Here is a 21692-nt window from a genome sequence, read left to right on the forward strand (position 1 = left end):
AGCATTAGTACAGATTAGGTGTGAATATACTGAATATTGAACATCAGCAAGTGCAAACCTGAAGAAAAACAACCTGAAAAAAACAGTGGGTAAGCAAACTGAACAAACTAAGATGAAATGAAATAAATGCAAAAAAAGATTGTAAAAAATGTAAAAAGGAATGCAAAAAAAAAGAAAAAATAACTAAAAATGACTAAAAATGAAAGTAAAGTGGGGGGCTGTCATGCTCTGAAATTATTGAACTCAATGTTCAGTCCGGCAGGCTGTAGTGTGCCTAATCGGTAGATGAGATGCTGTTCCTCGAGCTTGCGTTGATGTTCACTGGAACACTGCAGCAATCCCAGGACAGAAATGTGAGCATGAGAGCAGGAATTATTCATTCCTGTCTGGCGCAAAATTAAAACCAGAAAGGTGGCTCAACCGTGGCTGACAAAAGAATAAGGGATAGTATTAGATCCAAAGAGGAGGCATATAAAATTGCCAGAAAAAGCAGCAAGTCTGTGGATTGGGAGCAGTTTAGAATTCAGCAAAGGAGGACAAAGAGGTTGATTAAGCGGGGGAAAATAGAGTATGAGAGTAAACTTGCGGGGAACATAAAAACTGACTGTAAAAACTTCTATAAATATGTGAAGAGAAAAAGATTAGTGAAGACAAATGTAAGTGCCTTACAGTCAGAAATGGGGGAAATTATAATGGGGAACAAAGAAACGTCAGAACAATTAAACAGATACTTTGGTTCTATCTTCACAAAGGAGGACACAAATAACCTCCCAGAAATGTTAGGGATCGAAGGGTCTAATAAGGAGGAACTGAAGGAAATCAGCATAGTAAAAAAAAGTGCTAGGGAAATTAATGGGGTTAAAGGCTGACAAATCCCCAGGGCCTGATAATCTACATCCCAGAGTACTAAAGGAAGTGGCCCTGGAACTAGTGGATGCAATGGTAGTCATCTTCCAAAATTCTATAGACTCTGGAGTAGTTCCTACAGATTGGAGGGTGGCAAATGTAACTCCACTATTTACAAAATGAGGGAGAGGAAAAAACAGGGAACTACAGACCAGTTAGCCTTACATCAGTAGTGGGGAAAATGCTAGTGTCTATTATAAAGGATGTGATAGCAGAACACCCGGTAAACATAAACGGGATTGGGCAAAGTCAGCATGGGTTTACGAAAGGGAAATCATGCTTAACAAATCTAACTAGTAGTATAGATAAGGGAGAACAAGTGGATATGGTGTTTTTGGATTTTCAGAAGGTTTTTGATAAGGTCCCACATAAAAGGTTAGTGTGCAAAATTAAAGCACATGGGATTGGTGATAATATACTGGCATGGATTGAGAATTGGTTGACAGACAGGAAACAGAGAGTAGGAGTAAACAGGTCTTTTTCCAGGTGGGGCAGGTACTGCCGAGTGGTGTACTAGTGAGGTACCGCAGGGCTCAGTGCTTGGGCCCCAGCTATTCATAATATAGATTAATGACTTGGGTGAGGGAACTAAATGTAACATTTCCAAGTTTGTAGACGACACTAAGCTGGGGGGGAATGTGAGCTGTGAGGAGGATGCAAAGTGGTTCCAATGTGATTTAGACAAGTGGGCAAATGCATGGCAGATGCAGTATAACATGGATAAATGTGAGGTTATCCACTTCGGTTATAAAAACAAAAAGCAAGATTATCTGAATGGGCAAGGCAGAGGTGCAACGAGACCTGGGTGTCCTTGTACACCAGTCACTGAAAGCAAGCATTCAGGTGCAGCAAGCAATTAGGAAGGCGAATGGTATGTTGGGCTTCATTGCAAGAGGATTTGAGTACAGGAGCAAGGATGTCTTACTACAGTTATACAGGGCATTAGTGAGACCACATCTGGAGTATTATGTGCAGTTTTGGTCTCCTTATCTGAGGAAGGATTTTCTTGCCATGGAGGGAGTGCAAAGAAGATTTATTAGGTTGATTCCTGGGATGGCAGTATTGATATATGAGGAGAGATTGGATCGACTAGGCCTATATTCATAAGAGTTTAGAAGAATGAGAGGGGATCTCATAGAAACCTATAAAATTCTAACAGGACGAGACAGGCTAGATGCAGGGAGGATGGCTGGGGAGTCCAGAACCAGGGGTCAGTCTCAGGATACGGGGTATGCAACTTAGAATCATAGAGTTAGATTAGATTAGAGATACAGCACTGAAACAGGCCCTTCGGCCCACCGAGTCTGTGCCGAACATCAACCACCCATTTATACTAATTTATCCTACACTAATCCCATATTCCTACCAAACATCCCCACCTGTCCCTATATTTCCCTACCACCTACCTATACTAGTGACAATTTATAATGGCCAATTTACCTATCAACCTGCAAGTCTTTTGGCTTGTGGGAGGAAACCGGAGCACCTGGAGAAAACCCACGCAGACACAGGGAGAACTTGCAAACTCCACACAGGCAGTACCCGGAATCGAACCCGGGTCCCTGTAGCTGTGAGGCTGCGGTGCTAACCACTGCGCCACTGTGCCGCCCCGATTATACAGTACAGAAACAGGCCCTTCGGCCCATTGTGTCCATGCCGGCCATCAGGCACCTAACTATGCTAATCCCATTTTCCAGCACTTGGCCCGTAGCTTTGTGTGCTATAGCGAAATTTAGAACCCAGATGAGGAGAAATTTCTTCACTCAGAGGGTGGTGAACCTGTGAAATTCTCTACTGCAGAAGGCAGTGGAGGCCAAGCCATTAAATATATTCAAGAAGGAGAGAGATATATTTCTTAATGCCAAAGGGATCAAGGGATCTGGGGGAAAAGTGGGAACAGGGTACTGAATTGGACGATCAGCTATGATCTTTTTTGAATGGCAGAGCAGGGCCGAATGGCCTACTCCTGCTCCTATTTTCTGTTTCTATGGATCCTGGCGGATGGTTCCCAAGCAGACTGTCAGTCATTTGGCAGAGTGCCTCATCGCCAGAACTTTCAAGCAAGCACCAAGACTTGGCTTGGCTGGTGGTGAGAAGGTCCCTGCAATGAAATCCTTAATGAACACCTGGAGTGTGTGGTACCAAAGTTACACTGACCTTGAGGTGACTGTGATGGGGAAGACACCGCCACCCACCTCCTTCTGGAATGTGCCTTTGCATAGAAGGTCTGGAAAGAGATGCAGTGGTTTTTGTCAAAGTTCACCCTGAACAGCTCTGTAACGCACGTCTCTGTGCTCTATGGTCTATTCCCAGAGATGCAAACTGAAACAAACAACAACTGCTGCTGGAGGACCATCAACTCGGTGAAAGATGCACTTTGATCTACCCAAAACCTGCTGATCTTCCAGTACAAAGAGCTGCCAGACCCGAGTATTATAGACTGGCACATTCCAAGGTCCAGGACTACATGCTGAGGGATACACTAAAGCAGCGGCTGCAAAGGCTAAATAGGAAAGGATACAGCCTAAGGTGCTCCTGCCATAGTACACTGTGGCGCTGCAGTCTTTAATCCTCCAGCCATAGTTCAGTGAGGGGCTGGAACCCACGTAAAATGGGTGGTTGATGGTCGGCACAGACTCGGTGGGCTGAAGGGCCTGTTTCAGTGCTGTATCTCGAAACTAAACTAAAATCCCTCGGCCTGTATGCACCGGAGAATGTAAATTGTAAATGTAACCTGTAATTGTAACTGTAGTGAGGCAGTTGAGAGTGCCATGTACTGTATTGCAAGCAATTGAATTGTATTGCACTTCATGTCAATGTAAGCTGTCATGTAATGTACTTTTACAAATTATGAATAAAGTATAAATTTTGAAAAAAAGTAAATGATTCCTTTCTTACTGTTGATCTGAGCATGCCACGGAAAACAAACCAGTTTAAAAGAAAGCCTGCCTAACAGAGAAATTTAACCTATGAGTTTCTTAAAGTTCTGATTGCAGTGTAGAATCTTTGTTGCGACCGACTCGAAATTGGGTCGGAAAATTAGCATGAGCTTCTTCACAAACGAGCCTGTATAGGCGCAAGCGCGGTGCACTGACAGAGACTTCCGGCCGGTGGAGGAATTGTGGGACTGCGGCGTCGGTGCGGAGCAGAGCAGAGCAGAGAGAAAGGCAGAGTGCAATTTAATTCAATGATGTGAGTACTCAGCACAGACTTGAACCAGTATTGTGGGGTTAGTAGTTAGCTCTTCAGTCTCCATCACCTTTACGAGTATTAAGGAAGCAAAATACTTCCATAATACCGCACATGCAAAAAGTTGATTCCCCTTCGAAAAATGTTCCTGGCTTAAGAGTGGCTATTGACCTCTGGAAAATAATGTCAAGGGCGGACTAGAAACAATTTTCTCTAATGCGTTACCGCCAATTAAGACCAATTTCACAGTAGGTGGTATGGTGGGGGGAAGGCGGATCGAGTGGGAGGCCGCGGGGGGTGGGGGGAAGGGAGATAGAGCGGGGAGGGGCGGATAGAGTGGGGGGGGCTGATTTAGTGGAAGGCCTGGGGTGAGGGGTGGGGGTCGTGTGGGGTGCTGCTTTAGCACGTGGGGATGTCGCAAAAAGAAAGCCATTTACCTGCTCTCTTTCCCCTCCCCCCCCCCCACCCCAAGCTCCCCCTCTTGCCCCCCCCCACCCCAAGCTCCCCCTCTTGCCCCCCCCCACCCCAAGCTCCCCCTCTTGCCCCCCCCCACCCCAAGCTCCCCCTCTTGCCCCCCCCACCCCAAGCTCCCCCCTCCCCTCCCCACCCCAAGCTCCCCCCCCAAAGCTCCCCCCCCACCCAAAGCTCCCCCTACCCCCCAAGCTCCTCCCTCCCCCTACCCCCCAAGCTCCTCCCTCCCCCTACCCCCCAAGCTCCTCCCTCCCCCTACCCCCCAAGCTCCTCCCTCCCCCCCCACCCTGAGCTTCTCCCTCCCCCCCCACCCTGAGCTCCTCCCTCCCCCCCCACCCTGAGCTCCTCCCTCCCCCCCCACCCTGAGCTCCTCCCTCCCCCCCCACCCTGAGCTCCTCCCTCCCCCCCCATCCCGAGCTCCTCCCTCTCCCCCCCCCCCCCCCCCCCCCACCCGGAGCTCCTCCCTCTCCCCCCCCCCCCACCCGGAGCTCCTCCCTCTCCCCCCCCCCCCCCACCCGGAGCTCCTCCCTCTCCCCCCCCCCCCACCCGGAGCTCCTCCCTCTCCCCCCCCCCCCCACCCGGAGCTCCTCCCTCTCCCCCCACCCGGAGCTCCTCCCTCTCCCCCCCCCCCCCCCCACCCCCCACCCGGAGCTCCTCCCTCTCCCCCCCCCCCCCCCACCCCCCACCCGGAGCTCCTCCCTCTCCCCCACCCGGAGCTCCTCCCTCTCCCCCACCCGGAGCTCCTCCCTCTCCCCCACCCGGAGCTCCTCCCTCTCCCCCACCCGGAGCTCCTCCCTCTCCCCCACCCGGAGCTCCTCCCTCTCCCCCACCCGGAGCTCCTCCCTCTCCCCCACCCGGAGCTCCTCCCTCTCCCCCACCCGGAGCTCCTCCCTCTCCCCCACCCGGAGCTCCTCCCTCTCCCCCACCCGGAGCTCCTCCCTCTCCCCCACCCGGAGCTCCTCCCTCTCCCCCACCCGGAGCTCCTCCCTCTCCCCCACCCGGAGCTCCTCCCTCTCCCCCACCCGGAGCTCCTCCCTCTCCCCCACCCGGAGCTCCTCCCTCTCCCCCACCCGGAGCTCCTCCCTCTCCCCCACCCGGAGCTCCTCCCTCTCCCCCACCCGGAGCTCCTCCCTCTCCCCCACCCGGAGCTCCTCCCTCTCCCCCACCCGGAGCTCCTCCCTCTCCCCCACCCGGAGCTCCTCCCTCTCCCCCACCCGGAGCTCCTCCCTCTCCCCCACCCGGAGCTCCTCCCTCTCCCCCACCCCGGAGCTCCTCCCTCTCCCCCACCCGGAGCTCCTCCCTCTCCCCCACCCGGAGCTCCTCCCTTCTCTCCCCCCCCCCCCCCAGCTCCCCCCTCTCTCTCCCCCCCCCCCCCCAGCTCCCCCCCTCTCTCTCCCCCCCCCCCCCCCCAGCTCCCCCCTTCTCTCCCCCCCCCCCAGCTCCCCCCTTCTCTCCCCCCCCTCTCCCCCCCCAGCTCCCCCCTCTCCCCCCCCCCCAGCTCCCCCCCCCCAGCTCCCCCCTCTCCCCCCCCCCCAGCTCCCCCCTCTCCCCCCCCCATCTCCCCCCTCTCCCCCCCCCCCCCCAGCTCCCCCCTCTCCCCCCCCCCCCCCCCCCCAGCTCCCCCAGCTCCCCCCTCTCCCCCCCCCCCCAGCTCCCCCCTCTCCCCCCCCCCCCCAGCTCCCCCCCCCCCCCCCCCACCCGGAGCTCCTCTCTCCCCCCCCCCCCCCCCCCCCCCCACCCGGAGCTGCTCCCCCCTCTCCCCCCCCCCCCCCATCCCCCCCCCCCCCCCCCAGCTCCCCCCTCTCCCCCCCCCCCCCCCCCCCCCAGCTCCCCCCTCTCCCCCCCCCCCCCCCCAGCTCCCCCCTCTCCCCCCCCACCCCCCCAGCTCCCCCCTCCCCCCCCCCCCCCCAGCTCCCCCCTCTCCCCCCCCCCCCCCAGCTCCCCCCTCTCCCCCCCCCCCCAGCTCCCCCCTCCCCCCCCCCACCCGGAGCTCCTCCCCCCCCCCCCCCCAGCTCCCCCCTCCCCCCCCCCACCCGGAGCTCCTCCCCCCCCCCCACCCGGAGCTCCTCCTCCCCCCCCCCCCCCCCACCCGGAGCTCCTCCTCCCCCCCCCCCCCCACCCGGAGCTGCTCCCCCCCCCCCCCCACCCGGAGCTGCTCCCCTCCCCCCCCCCACCCGGAGCTCCTCCCCCCCCCCCCCCCCACCCGGAGCTCCTCCCCCCCCCCCCCCCCACCCGGAGCTCCTCCCCCCCCCCCCCCCCCCCACCCGGAGCTCCTCCCCCCCCCCCCCCCCCCCCCACCCGGAGCTCCTCCCCCCCCCCCCCCCCCCCCCCCACCCGGAGCTCCTCCCCCCCCCCCCCCCACCCGGAGCTCCTCCCTTCTCCCCCCCCCCACCCGGAGCTCCTCCCTTCTCCCCCCCCCCCCCCAGCTCCCCCCTCTCTCCCCCCCCCCCCCCAGCTCCCCCCTCTCCCCACCCCGAGCTCCCCCCCCCCACCCCCCCAGCTCCCCCCTCCGAGATTCTAAACGAGTACTTTGCATCGGTATTCACCGAGGAGAGGGACATGACGGATGTTGAGGTTAGGAACAGATGTTTGATTACTCTAGGTCAAGTCGGCATAAGGAGGGAGGAAGTGTTGGGTAATCTAAAGGGCATTAAGGTGGACAAGTCCCCAGGTCCGGATGGGATCTATCCCAGGTTACTGAGGGAAGCGAGAGAGGAAATAGCTGGGGCCTTAACAGATATCTTTGCAGCATCCTTAAACACGGGTGAGATCCCGGAGGACTGGAGAATTGCTAATGTTGTCCCCTTGTTTAAGAAGGGTAGCAGGGATAATCCAGGTAATTATAGACCGGTGAGCCTGACGTCAGTGGTAGGGAAGCAGCTGAAGAAGATACTGAGGGATAGGATCTATTCCCATTTGGAAGAAAATGGGCTCATCAGTGATAGGCAACATGGTTTTGTGCAGGGAAGGTCATGTCTTACCAACTTAATAGAATTCTTTGAGGAAGTGACAAAGTTGATTGATGACGGAAGGGCTGTCGATGTCATATACATGGACTTCAGTAAGGCGTTTGATAAGGTTCCCCATGGTAGGCTGATGGAGAAAGTGAAGGCGCATGGGGTCCAAGGTGTACTAGCTAGATGGATAAAGAACTGGCTGGGCAACAGGAGACAGAGAGTAGCAGTGGAAGGGAGTTTCTCAAAATGGAGAGGTGTGACCAGTGGTGTTCCACAGGGATCCGTGCTGGGACCACTGTTGTTTGTGATATACATAAATGATTTGGAGGAAAGTATAGGTGGACTGATTAGCAAGTTTGCAGACAACACTAAGATTGGTGGAGTAGCAGATAGTGAAGGGGACTGTCAGAGAATACAGCAGAATATAGATAGATTGGAGAGTTGGGCAGAGAAATGGCAGATGGAGTTCAATCAGGGCAAATGAGAGGTGATGCATTTTGGAAGATCCAATTCAAGAGTGAACTATACAGTAAATGGAAAAGTCCTGGGGAAAATTGATGTACAGAGAGATTTGGGTGTTCAGGTCCATTGTTCCCTGAAGGTGGCAACGCAGGTCAATAGAGTGGTCAAGAAGGCATACGGCATGCTTTCCTTCATCGGACGGGGTATTGAGTACAAGAGTTGGCAGGTCATGTTACAGTTGTATAGGACTTTGGTTCGGCCACATTTGGAATACTGCGTGCAGTTCTGGTCGCCACATTACCAAAAGGATGTGGATGCTTTGGAGAGGGTGCAGAGGAGGTTCACCAGGATGTTGCCTGGTATGGAGGGCGCTAGCTGTGAAGAGAGGTTGAGTAGATTAGGATTATTTTCATTAGAACGACGGAGGTTGAGGGGGGACCTGATTGAGGTGTACAAAATCATGAGAGGTATAGACAGGGTGGATAGCAAGAGGCTTTTTCCCAGAGTGGGGGATTCAATTACTAGAGGACACGAGTTCAAAGTGAAAGGGGAAAAGTTTAGGGGGGATATGCGTGGAAAGTTCTTTACGCAGAGGGTGGTGGGTGCCTGGAATGCGTTGCCAGCGGAGGTGGTAGATGCAGGCACGATGGCGTCTTTTAAGATGTATCTAGACAGATACATGAATGGGCAGGAAGAAAAGAGATACAGACCCTTAGAAAATAGGCGACATGTTTAGATAGAGGATCTGGATCGGCGCAGGCTTGGAGGGCCGAAGGGCCTCTTCCTGTGCTGTAATTTTCTTTGTTCTTTGTAGTGCGGGGGTTGGGGTGGGAGACTTTGTTGCAATTTGGGGAAGAACCTAGTTTTATCCAGGCATTTCAGAGACTGACTGTGGGGTTACCCTGGAATCTATGTCCAGCTCACCTCTATTAATGCTTCCAAGCTTGCTGAGTGAGAATAAGCATGGTTTCCATTGTCGGCTTGCAGATGGCCTCAAAGATATAAATAAGCAAATATAGAATAATAGAATGGTTACAGTGCAGAAGGAGGCCATTTGGCCTGTCATCCGCATCCATACCTGTTCTTTGCAAGAGCAACTCCGCTAGTCCCACTCCTTCGCCTTTTCCATGTAGCCGTGCATTTTTTCCTGTTCAGATAATTAACTAATTCCCTTTTGAAAGCCACAATTGAATCTGTCCCCACTACACAGCAGGCAGTGCATTCCAGAACTTAACCACTCATTGCATTAAAAAAAAGTTTTTCCTCATGTTGCCTTTGGTTCTTTTGCCAATCACCTTAAATTGGTGTCCTTTGGTTCTTGATCTTTCTACCATTGGGAACAGTTTCTCCCTATCTACTCTGTCCAGACTCTTGATGACTCTATCAAATCCCTTTCAACCTTCTGTTCTCAGCAGAACAGCCTGAGCTACTCCAATCTATTCTTGTAATTGTCTCTTATCCCTGGAACCATTCTTGTAAATTTTTTCTGCACCCAGCCTTCACATCCTGCCTAAAGTGAGGTACCCAGAATTTGACGCAATACTCCAGTTGAGGCCAAAGCAGTATTTTATAAAGGTTCACTATAACTTGCTCGCTTTTGTATTCTATGCCTCATTTTATAAAGCCCAGGATCCCCTTTGCCTAATTAACTGCTTTCTCAACCAGCCCTGCCACCTTTAATGATTTGTGCACAAATCCCTGAGGTCCCTCTGCTCTTTCATTCCCTTTAGAATTGTATCCTTTATTTTAAATTGCATATCCTAGTTCTTCCTACCAAAATGTATCACTTCACACTTCTCTGCATTACATTTCATCTTCCATGTGTCTGTTCATAGAATCATAGAAAGTTTAAGGCACAGAAAGAGGCCACTTGGCCCATTGTGTCTGTGCCAGCCAAAAAACGATCCACCTGTTCTAATCCCACCTTCCAGCATTTGGTCTGTAGCCCTGCATATTACGGCACTGCAGGTGCATATCCAGACTCCTTTTGAATGGGTTAAGTGTGTCTCCCTCAACTACCCTTTCAGGCAGTGAGTTCCAGACCATCACCACCCTCTGGGTGAAAAAGTTTTTCCTCATCTCCCCTCTAATCTTTCTACCAATCACTTTAAATCTATGCCCCCTCGTCACTGACCTCTCTGTTAAGGTGAAAAGACCCTTCACCTCCACTCTATCCAGGCCCCTCAAAATGTTGCACATTTCAATCGGATCTCCCCTCTGCCTTCTCTCTTCCGAGGAGAACCACCCCAGCCTATCCAATCTTTCCTCAGAGCTGCATTTCTCCAGTCCTGGCAACATTCTCATAAATCTCCTCTACCCTCTTTCGTACAATTACATGTTTTCTGTAATGAGGTGACCTGAACTGCACACAGTACTCAGGTTGTGGCCTAACCAATGAGTTATACAGTTCCAGCATAACCTCCCTGCTGTTGTATTCTATACCTCGGCTAATATAGGAAAGGATTCCATATACCTTCTTAACCACCTTATCGACCTGTCTTGCTACCTTCAGGGATCTGTGGACATTTGCTCCAAGGCCCCTTACTTCCTCTACACTTCTCAGTATTTTCCCATTAGTCGTGCATTCCTTTGCCTTGTTTGACCTCCCCAAATGCATCACCTCACACTTTTCCAAGTTGAATTCCATTTGTCACTTTTCTCTGCCCATGTGGCCAGACCATCAATATCTTCCTGCAGCCTACAGCTATCCTCCTTGCTATCCACCACACGGCCAATCTTTGTGTCGTCCAGAAACTTCTTGATCATGCCCCCTACATTTACATCTAAATCGTTAATATACACCACAAAAATCAGGGGACACAGTGTGGAGTCCTGCAGAATGCCACTGGAAACAGCCCACTAGTCGCTAAAACAGCCATCAACAATTACCCTTCATTCCCTAAAACTAAGTCTAAAACTGCACCCTCTCGGACTTGCTACATACTGGGCAAAAAAGTTCTCCTGAATGCACCTCAAAATTCTGCTCCCTCAATTCCTTTCACACTAAAACTATCCCAGTTAATATTGGGGTAATTAAAATCCGCTACCATTACTGCCCTATTGTTCTTGCTCTTCTCAGAGATTTGCCTACATATCTGCTCTTCTATCTCCCTCTGACTGGGGGTCTTTTGTACACTCCCAGCAGTGTGACTGCCCCTTTTTTATTCCTTAGCTCAATCCATATGGCCTCAGTTGATGAACCTTCAAACATATCATCCCTGTTCACAGCTGTAATAGTTTGCTTGACCAAAATTGCCACTTCCCCTCCTTTCTCATCCCCCTTCCCTATCATGTCTGAAAACCCTGTAACCAGGAACATTGATTTTGTTACAGTTCTGCCTGTCAATCTTTGATTCCAATTTACCTAGCCCAGATCCATTCTTACCCCATTGAAATTGGCCCTTCTCCCATAATTATTTTTTACTTAATTTGCTCCTTGTCCTTTCCCAAAGCTAATATAAACTTTATACTGTATCCACTTGACTACCTCATTCCCCAGATCCAGCAATGCCTCCTGCCTTGTTGAGCTGGAAACATACTGATCCAGAAAATTCTCCTGAACTCACTTCAGAAACTTTACCCCTCTGTCCTTCATATTATTCGAGTCTATATTAGGACAATTAAGTCCCCCATTATAAGTATTCTATAGTTATTGCACCACCTTGTAATTACCCTGCAAATTTGCTTCTCTATATCTTTCCCATTAGTTGATGGCCTGTAGGATGCACCCAGTAGTGTCGTGGTACCTCTGTTGTTTCTTGGCTCTAACCAAATGGATTTGTCCTTGACTCCTGTCGGTCATCCTGTTTCTGCAGTACTGTAATATTCTCCTTAATCAATACTGCCACCCGTCCTCCTTTCCTTCCTTCCCTATCTTTCCTGAGCACCTTGTACCCAGGAATATTTAGTACCCAGTCCTGATCTTTTTTTAAGCCAGATCGCAACATCATATTTCCACTTTGCTATTTGTGCCTGCAGCTCACCAACCTTATTTACTACACTCTATGCATTCACATGTAATGCACTATAATCGTAATTTAGACCCTATTGCATTCCCTGTTACTCTGACCTCACTGAAAACCTTACTATTTCCTACTCTAGTACTATCTGTCCCAATTGTTTGTGCACCTCGTTTTTCTCTCTAATGTTACCTCCTGATTCCCATTCCTCTGTCAGCTTTAGCAAACTACCATGCAAGGACATTGGTTCCGACTCTGTTCAGGTGCAACCCGTCTGGCCTATTTTGTTTCCTCCTCCCTCAGAACCAGTCCCAATGTCCCAGGAAACGAAAGCCTGCCCTCCTGCACCATCTCTGTAGCCATGTATTTCTATGCTCATTGGCATGTGGCACTGGGAGTAATACAGAGATTACTACCTTTGAGGTCCTGCTAGCTAGTTTCTTTCCTAGCTCCCTAAAATCTGTCGGCAGGACTTCATCCCTCTTTCTGCCTATGTCCTTGGTACTGAAATGGACCACGACCATAGCTGTTCACTGTTCCCCTACAGAGTGCACTGCAGATGCTCAATGACACCCTTGACACTGGCAGCAGGGAGCCAACATAGCATCCTGGATTCTCAACTCGAATTGATGGTGCTTCATTCCTTGCTGAAAAAGCATTTTTTGGGCGCTTGAATGATAATTCTTGGCTGTTCCCTTACCCTCTGGATCTGTAAGGTGTTGTACACATTTCCCTTCGCCAAACGGGGCTGTTGGTTCTCTTGAGCCTGTTTTGAAGCAGAGCATCTGGCCTGATATTTAAATGGCCCCCTCCCCTAAAATTGGCAGGGTCACGGGAAGACCAAAATAATGGCAGAAGTTGCACCCTGGCATACTAATGCCACTCAAGTGTTTTGATGGAATCTCTGAACTCCTATGTTTGTTGTTGTAGCTCCAGTTACTTACCTGCCACTGTGACAATGGGGCAATCAACATTTTTGGAGGTTCTGGGGTAGGGAGGTGAAAGGCAGTTGTGAGCTTGTTTTACTGTTGATGTATAATCTGAGACAGCTTTTGATGACATACGTTTTAAGGGAACTATCATTGTGGTAACTGTCAGTGCACTGCTGCCTTGCTTCCTACCTAACTAGGAAAGAAAGGCTGACATTTTTTGCAGTATGAAAAATATAGTGCTCACAGCATGTCTACAGTAGGTCCTCAAACTATGTAAATTGTACCATCTTAATTTCTTTTCAAGTGAAAAATCGGGTCTGCATTCCTGAGGAGACTTGCATTAGTGATGGCATGGCAGCATATGCTGCATGCAACAACAACTTGCATTTATATAGTACCTTTAACACAAAATATCCAAAGACCTTTCCTAAGGAGTTTCATCTGACGAGTTTGACACTCAACCACATGAGATATAAAGGACGGGTTACCAAAAACCACCAAAGTGATTGGTTTTAAGGAGCATCTTAAAGGAGGAGAGAGAGGCAGTGAGGTTTAGGGAGGGAATTCAAGAGCTTAGGACCTAGGCAGCTGTAGACACAACTGCCAGTGGTGGGGTGAAGGATATCATGCTGACAACAAGGATAGCGTTTGATTTTTGATGAAAAATTAAGAATTTTCTTTTTTTTTTTCAAATTTAGGAATGAAAGGTTTTTTGGGAAATCCTGAGTCTGTGAAAGGCGCTAAATAGATGCAAGTACTTAGCTTAATATTGTGACTGAAAGCAAGATTGGAAATGTTTTTTTTTCTGTCCGTTCTAAATTCTAAGTGTTCTTTCTGTTCAAGCAATGTCTTCCTACACCTGTATCACATGTCGGGTGGCTTTTGCTGATGCTGAGATTCAGAGATCTCACTACAAAACAGATTGGCACAGGTATAATCTGAAGCGTAAAGTAGCAGATATGCCTCCAGTCACAGATGAGAACTTCCAAAAACGTGTACTGGCCCAGAGAGCAGCTGTGGAAGAGCAGAACAAGGGGACTGCTACGGACTGCATATTTTGTGGCAAAAAATTTGCCACATTCAATGCCTACGATAACCATTTGAAATCCAAGAAACACTTGGACGCAGAAAAGAAGGCCACCGACATTGCAAGTAAAGAGTTGGAAAGGCTCAATGTGAAAAACGTGGAGAAGGGATTAAGCGAGGAGAGAATGGATAAAGATGCATTGAATACAGCCATTCGGCAGGCTGTGAAGGCTGAGCTGTCACCCTCTACGAGGAAAAGGCCCCTTGTCCTGGCACTTGGAGGCACTCAGTCACATATCACAGTTAGCAACCAACAGCTGCAACAGAACAAGAAAAAGCCTGACAAACCTCCTCGGTTGCTCTGGTTGGAACGGCAAGCCACAAAATTGGAGCAGCATGCGTACTCAGATGAGGAGGAAATGGTGGTGGAAGATGAAGGTGATGGTAAATAATGGCGAATAAGCATTTCATTTCTTCTTAGATTTTAATAAGTTTGTAGAGTATAGTGAGTTGCACTGAAGTTTCAACCTTTTACTTTTTAAGAGAAATTCACACCCCAAAGCAAAGGTTAGCCCATTGAGCAATTAACAGTGATTGAATGTGGTTTGATAGATCAGTGAGTGCAGTCAACCAACCAGCACATAATCACCATTCAAGCATGTGCAGACCTAATTGATATGTACATCAAAAACATTTTGATAACGTTGCGCTAGCATCTTACTGAAAATGGGTGGTATTTGTCAGCTTCTGATCCTTGTGGAATATTTCTGCAATCTCAATTATTTAAAAGATACGTTTTATAAGAATATCACCCATCACAAATCATTTTCTCATCACATCAAGGTGTTCTTAATAAATGTGCTCGCTTCCTAGTAATATTTGTATTTACGTTAGTCATGAAAAAATTGGGAAGAAAAAGTTTAGAGCAGCCGAAAGCTTGGTTCATTTGCCAAGTAGATGGTTTGGTGATGGCCAGCTTGTGTCTAATACCTGAGGTCAGTATCCACTGTTGATGATATACACTGATATTACCCTGAGATTGGTTCCCCTGATCTGAGACACATGCTATGTAGCTTGGACTCATTTGTCGTGCATGCCAATGCAGTTGTGCTTCTGCTGTGTGTAGATCCTTCCACCATGCTGAAGACACCAAACCTTGGTCATATGTGCCTATATTCTTATACCTAGCCTCTAGCTAATGCCTTCCTGATTCCAAGTCTTTTATTTCCATACCATTTTTTTTTTATTCGTTGACAAGACGGCATCATTGGCAAAGCCACCAACTTGAACTGCTGCAGTCAGGTGTAGGTACAGTCATAGTACTGTTTGGGAGGGACTTCCAGAATTTTGACCCAACCACAGTGAAGGAATGGCGATTTAGTCCCAAGTCAGGATGGCATATGGCTTGGAGGGGAACTTGCAGGTGGTGGTGTTCCCATGCATCTGCTGCCATTGTGCTAGGTGGTAGAGGTCATGAATTTGTCAGGTGCTGTCGGAGGAGGCTTGGCGAGTTGCTGCACTGCATCTAGTAGATGGTACACGCTGCAGCCACTGGTGGAGGGAGTGAATGTTTGAAATGGTGGATCAGGTGCCAATCAAGCTGGCTGCTTTGTCCAGGATGATGTCGAGCTGCTTGAATTTTGGAACTGCATTCGTCCAGGCAAGTGGAGATTGTTCCATCACATTGCTGACTTATGCTTTGTAGATGGCAAAACTGACTTTGGGGAGTCAGGAGGTGAGTTATTCGCCACAGAATTCCTAGCCTCTGACCTTTTATCCACAGCATTAAGGGAAGGCGGTGGAATAGTGGCAATGTCACTGGACTGGTAACCCGGAGGCCCAGGCTAATGCTCTGAGGACATGGGTTCGAATCCCACCATGGCAGATTGTGAAATTTGAATTCAGTTAATAAATCTCAAATTTAAAAAAAAGCTAGTCTATTGTGACCATGAAACCATTGTCGATTGTTGTAAAAACCTATCTGGTTCATTAATGTCCTTCAGGGAAGGAAATCTGCTGTCCTTACCTGGTCTGGCCTACATGACTCCCGATCCACAGCAATGTGGTTGACTTTTAAAATGGCCACTCAGTTCTAGGGCAATTAGGGATGGACAGTAAATGCTGGCGTAGCCAGCGACGCTAGCATCCCATGAACGAATTAGAAAAAAAATTTTATATGGCTGGTTCACTTCAGTTTCTAGTCAGCAGTAACTGCCAGGATGTTGATGAGGGTTTCAGCAGTGGTAATGCCGTTGAACGCTTGTTGAAGATGATCATTGCCTGGCACTTGTGTGGCAGGAATGTTACTTGCTGCTTATCAGCCCAAGCCTGCTGCATGTGGGCAAGGACTGCTTTTGTATCTGAGGAGTTACGAATAGTACCAAGCACTGCAATCATCAGCAAGCATCCCCAGATCTGACCACCTGATGGAGGGAAGGTCATTGATGCAACAGCTCAAGATGGTTGGGCTTAGGACATGATCCGAAGGAACTCCTGCAGTGGTGTCCTAGGGCTGAGATGATAGGCTTCCAACAACCACAACCTAGGTTGTGCTCAGTATGACTCCAAGTAGCACAGTATTCCCACTGATTCCCATCGACTGAAATTTTGCTAGACCTCCTTGATACCACACTCGATTAATTACTGCCTTGATGTCAAGGGCAATCTCTCTCACCTCACCTCTGCAATTTAGCTCTGTTCTCCATGTTTGGACCAAGGCTGTAATGGGGTCTGGAGTCTAGTGGCCCTGGCAGATCCCAAACTGAGCATGGATGAGCAGGTTATTGCTGAGTAAGTGCTGCTTGATAGCACTGTCAAGGACACCTTCCATCACTTTGCTGTTGATTGAGAGTAGACTGATGGGGAGGTAATTGGCCAGATTGGACTTGTCTTGCTTTTTGTGAACAGGACATACCTGGGCAATTTTCCACTTTGGTCGAGTAGATGGCAGTGTTGTGGCTAGTTCTGCAGATTTAAGTCTTCAGCACTACACCCAGGATGTTGTCAAAGTCCACAACCTTTGCTGTATCCAGTGCCTTCAGCCATTTCTTGATATCACGTGGGGTGAATCAAATTGACTGAAGACATCTGTGATGCTGGAGACCTCTGGAGAAGGCGGGGATGAATCATCCACTGACAACTTTTGTCTGAAGCTGGTTGCAGATGTTTCAGCCTTTTTTTTTTACACTGACATGCTGAGCTTCCCCCATCATTGAGGTTGGGAATGTTTGTGGAGCTCCCTCCTCTGGTTAAATTGTCCATGACCATTCACAACTGGATGGGGCAGGATTGCAGAGCTTTGATCTGATCACTATGGGATTGCTTTGCACTGACTATCGCATGTTGTCCTGTGTTGTAGGTTCCCTAGGTTGGCACCTCATTTTTAGGTATGCTTGGTGCTGCTCATGGCATGCTCTCCTGCACTCATTTGAACCAGGATTGACCTCCTGGCTCGATGGTAATGGTAGAGTGAGGGATATGCTTGGCCATGAGTTTACAGATTGTGGTTGAATACAATTCTGGATGACATCTTTGACAGTTGCTGGAAGGCATTGCATGGAGGTCTGGTACATCCGGCAAATGGAACACAATGTGTAGATTTCTCACTATGTGTAGATTTGGAGACTCTTAAACCTGATAGATTTCCATTTTGTTAGATACCATGGTGGCCAAAATAAAGACTCAGGAAACAAGAGTACTCATTTTGTGTTTGCAGAGTCAGTTGGCTATTGATTGAAATTCCAGCCCCCATCACCCCACAACTATGCTGAAGGTGTTGACTTGTTCCATTCCATGAATGCTAGCAACCCTTTTACATTGCCCAAAAGAAGGTTTTTCAAATATTGGCCTTAACAGTGAATGCCGGTGATCAAATGTACTGTGCTGGTGGCATCACGATTGTCTGATCCTGTCTGTACGAACAACCAGGGAACTCCCCAGCTTATCTTTAATGTCATGGGATCCTTTACATTCACCTGAGAGGGCAGACAGGGCTTCAGTTTAACCTTTCTTCTGAAAGATGGCATCTTTGACAGTTCAACACTCACTCAGTACTACACTGGCCTGTCAGCCTAGCTTTTGTGCTCAAATCTTTGGAGTGGCACTTGAATCCACAACCGTCTAATGCAAAGGTGAGCGTGCTGGGAACCTGGGACTTTCTTGTTATATATGATTTACTTCTACCTTGGGAAGGAGCTGTGAGGTGACATTATTTAAGGTATTTTACTTGCATTAGCTAGGTAAATATCTAACCACTTCTTTCACTAAGAAGTATGTAGCTTCACAGTACCAAGACAAAGTTTGCTTAGTTAAGTAATTCCAATTTGCTACACCCCTGCACATAATTGTGACTTCCTAAAATTGGTCCAAATTTGACCAGTTGTTTGACAAAACCGTTGCTAAAATATTAACACCATGCAATTGGTGTTTGTTTCAAAGCTTATTTTGAGATTTAAATTGTAAATACATTTTCTGGTGGTCTAATGAGGTATTTTAGAGTTAAAATGGACTTGAGTTTGTGCTTTACGCTCTTTCCAATAGATGAATGGGAGGATGTGGATTCAGTCGATGACATGGAAGGTGATTTTAAGGATGAAGTAAGCCAAGCTGATAAAGAGCCAAGTGAGGAATCTCCAGCTGGCACGATTCTGATCACAGATTGCTTATTCTGTTCACACCACTCTCGTTCGCTATTGAAAAATATGGATCATATGACAAGGTCCCATGGTTTTTTTATCCCTGATATTGAATATTTAGTGGATCTAAGGGGGCTAATAAAGTACCTGGGTAAGTACTGTTAAGAGTCCGGTGTACATTTCGACTGTGTTCCCAATAGTAAATTTGTGGATACCTATTGATAAGCCATAAACCATGGAGGAAAATTAAGTAGAATGCCACTACTGAAAATTGTACCTTGTGTAAACTGAGCTGGTCATTGTGTTATCTGAAAAGTTGTTGTCATGTTGCATTGAGTCTCCATGTGCAGTGACACAGACTGGTAGAACATGACTTCTGCCAGAGGTCTGTCAAACCTTCTCCTCCTACAATATTGCTAAAATTCCAACCTCAGCTGTGCCACTGTGGAGAATTACCAAGCAGAGGTCACATCGAAGGATTCATTGAGTCATTCTCATGCACATTCTAACAGTGGTGCAGCATTGATATAAAGCCTGAGTATGTAGTTTAAAAACGGAGAGAATTTGGAGAAAATTGAATGGTTTTGATCTTAAGGATTGTGAGTCAGCAGGACTCACTAACTACTCACTAATCTTATCACTTTCGCTCACAAGTTACTTGGATGACTGGAGATTCAGAAACGTGGGCTGCTCCTCAGTGGCACTTGATTGCCAGAGCCTGTAACTACATACAAGCTTATAAGCTGTATAGCATAAAATAATAGCTCTGATGAACGAGCTACATCTGAAAAATTACCTTGTTTGCTGACTTCACTGATGCTGACTGACCTGTTGTTTTCTGTTTTACCTTTAGATTTCTAGCATCTCTGGTTCTTGATTTTTGTTTAAAGTACTGGGTTAGCAGTTGATAATGTTAGTATAATCCAGAATTCTTAATGTTAGCAAAAACTTAGGAAACCCCTATTATAATACCACCTACAGGCAGAATGGGTATTGCTGTTTAACCAAATGGAAATAAAGCAAAAATGATTGAAATAGGAATTTTCAATATATTTTGAAATCTACCTTTTTTAATATATGTTAACTGTCACAATACAACACCAAAGTTAGTTTGCAATTCAAAATTACGCAGTTGTAGGGAGGGAGTGTTTTTTTTTTAAGCCTTGTGATTCAAAGTTTGAGGTAGGTGAGATTCTGGAGGTTTCAGATGAGCTTCACATAGCACCGGATAGCTAGCTGACTGTTTATAAAACATATACTTTTACTTTTGCAGGAGAAAAGGTTGGTGTGGGAAACGTGTGCCTGTGGTGTAATGAGAAGGGACGGTCCTTTTACTCAACAGAAGCTGTCCAGGCTCACATGGTTGACAGCAGCCATTGTAAACTGTTCACAGATGGAGATGCTGCTATCGAGTTTGCAGACTTCTATGATTTTAGGTAATAACAAATCTAAGAGTCTGAAGTGTTTTGAAGTTTGGAAAATGTTTGACTATTATGTACAGTTGTGTATTTTCTAGGGAAATGCTGATTTTGGTGGAAACTAAGATGCTGTTGAGTTTCTAAAAGGGTTAACTTTTTATATCTTGTTAAGCTAATGCTGGACAAATCACCTTGAATCCTGCATCAACCGTATTCGAAGCTCCCTCAACTCCACTTTTTTCAGCATTCATTTATGGATAAACGCCAGGATGCTTACAACCGCACTCCCCAAATCTGAACTGCCTAGCCTTTGGTCTTCCATTTGCCACAATGCCTCTGCAGCTGTTGATTTGCACATCCATGCCCTCTCATTTGCATTTGATGCCCTCATCCCCACCACGTTCTTCATTATCTCCCATCATTTCTCCCAGTATAGTCCCATAGGGCAAAGATACCTCCAGGCTTTTTTGCTGCTATCATCTGCTTCCTTAAACTACACTCTTTTGCCCTTCACAAGAAGTGTGAGGACTTTGAGAGTTTCTTCTTTGTTCAGCTGCTTTTGCTACTTCTTGCTCCCTTAGCCAGCCGCCTGCCACTTTAGCCCTCAACATATTGATACCCACATACTCTTGCTCCCTCTCGTGCACTCTAGCTCTCATAAGTAGAGTCATAGAATCATTTACGGCATAGAAGGAGACCATTTGGCTCATCAAGTCCATGCTGGCTCGCCAGATAGCAATCCAGTCAGTCCCACTCTCCTGCTTGATCCCCATAGTCCTACAAGTTTATTTCCTTCAAGTGCCCATCCAATTTCCTTTTGAAATAATTGATTTTCTTTGCTTCCACCACCCTCGTGGGCAGTAAGTTGCAGGTCATTATCACTTGCATTAAAAAAAAGTTCTTCCTCACATTCCCCCTGCATCTCTTGCCCAAAATCTTCAGTCTGTGTCTCCTTGTCCTTGTGCCATCACTTAATGGGAGCAGTTTTTCCTTGTCTACCTTACCTCAGCCTGCCATAATGTTGGACACCTCTCTCAAATCTCCCCTCAATCTCCTTTCCTCCAGGGAGGGTAACCCCAGGTTTTCCAACCTAACCTCGTAACTAAAATTCTCCATCCCTGGAACCATTCTGGTAAATCTCCTCTGCACCCTCTCAAGGACCCTCACATCTTTCCTGAAGTGTGGTGACCAAAACTGAATGCAGTACTCCAATTGTGGCCTTACCAGAGCTTTATAAAGGTTCAGCCCATCTTCCCTGCTTTTGTACTTAATACCTCTATTTATGAAGCCCAAGATCCCGTATGTTTTGTTAATCACTCTCTCAATATGTCCTGCCATCTTCAAAGATTGATGCACGTGGACGCCCAGATCCCTCTGTTTTTGCACACGCTTTAGAACTGCACCATTAAGTCTATATTGCCTCTCTCTATCCCTTCTGCCTGACCTCACATTTGTCTATATTAAATTTCATCTGCCACTTGTCTGCCCATTCTGCTAGCCTATCTATATGTCCTGTTGCCAGCAGTTTGTATCATCCTCACTGTTTGCCACACCTCCTAGTTTGGTATCATAGGCAAATTTTGAAATTCTACTCTGTATTCCAAGATCCCAAGTTGTTTATATCTAGCAAAACAAACAGTGGCCCTAGCACTGACACGTGGGGAACAGCACTATCGACCAGTCTGAAGAACAGCCATTTACCACGACTCACTGTTTTCTGTCCTTCAACCAATTTTTT

General features: G+C 47.9%; 1 protein-coding gene across 2 annotated transcripts in view; it reads left to right on the plus strand.

Annotated features, from left to right (window-relative positions):
* The first annotated feature begins 4014 nt into the window (after positions 1–4014).
* The window catches only part of znf622 (zinc finger protein 622), a 33544-nt gene continuing 15866 nt past the window's right edge, over positions 4015–21692 (plus strand). The window contains exons 1-4 of one of the 2 annotated variants that reach the window (XM_068058465.1): positions 4015–4098; positions 13720–14346; positions 18442–18687; positions 19810–19972. In XM_068058465.1, the coding sequence (XP_067914566.1) occupies positions 13722–14346; positions 18442–18687; positions 19810–19972 (1034 nt within the window). In that variant the 5' untranslated portion in view covers positions 4015–4098; positions 13720–13721. The remainder of the gene's footprint in view (positions 4099–13719; positions 14347–18441; positions 18688–19809; positions 19973–21692) is intronic. The other variant, XM_068058474.1, reaches the window with a different exon arrangement.

This window comes from Heterodontus francisci, chromosome 2 (assembly GCF_036365525.1).
Source record: "Heterodontus francisci isolate sHetFra1 chromosome 2, sHetFra1.hap1, whole genome shotgun sequence".
NCBI lineage: Eukaryota > Metazoa > Chordata > Chondrichthyes > Heterodontiformes > Heterodontidae > Heterodontus > Heterodontus francisci.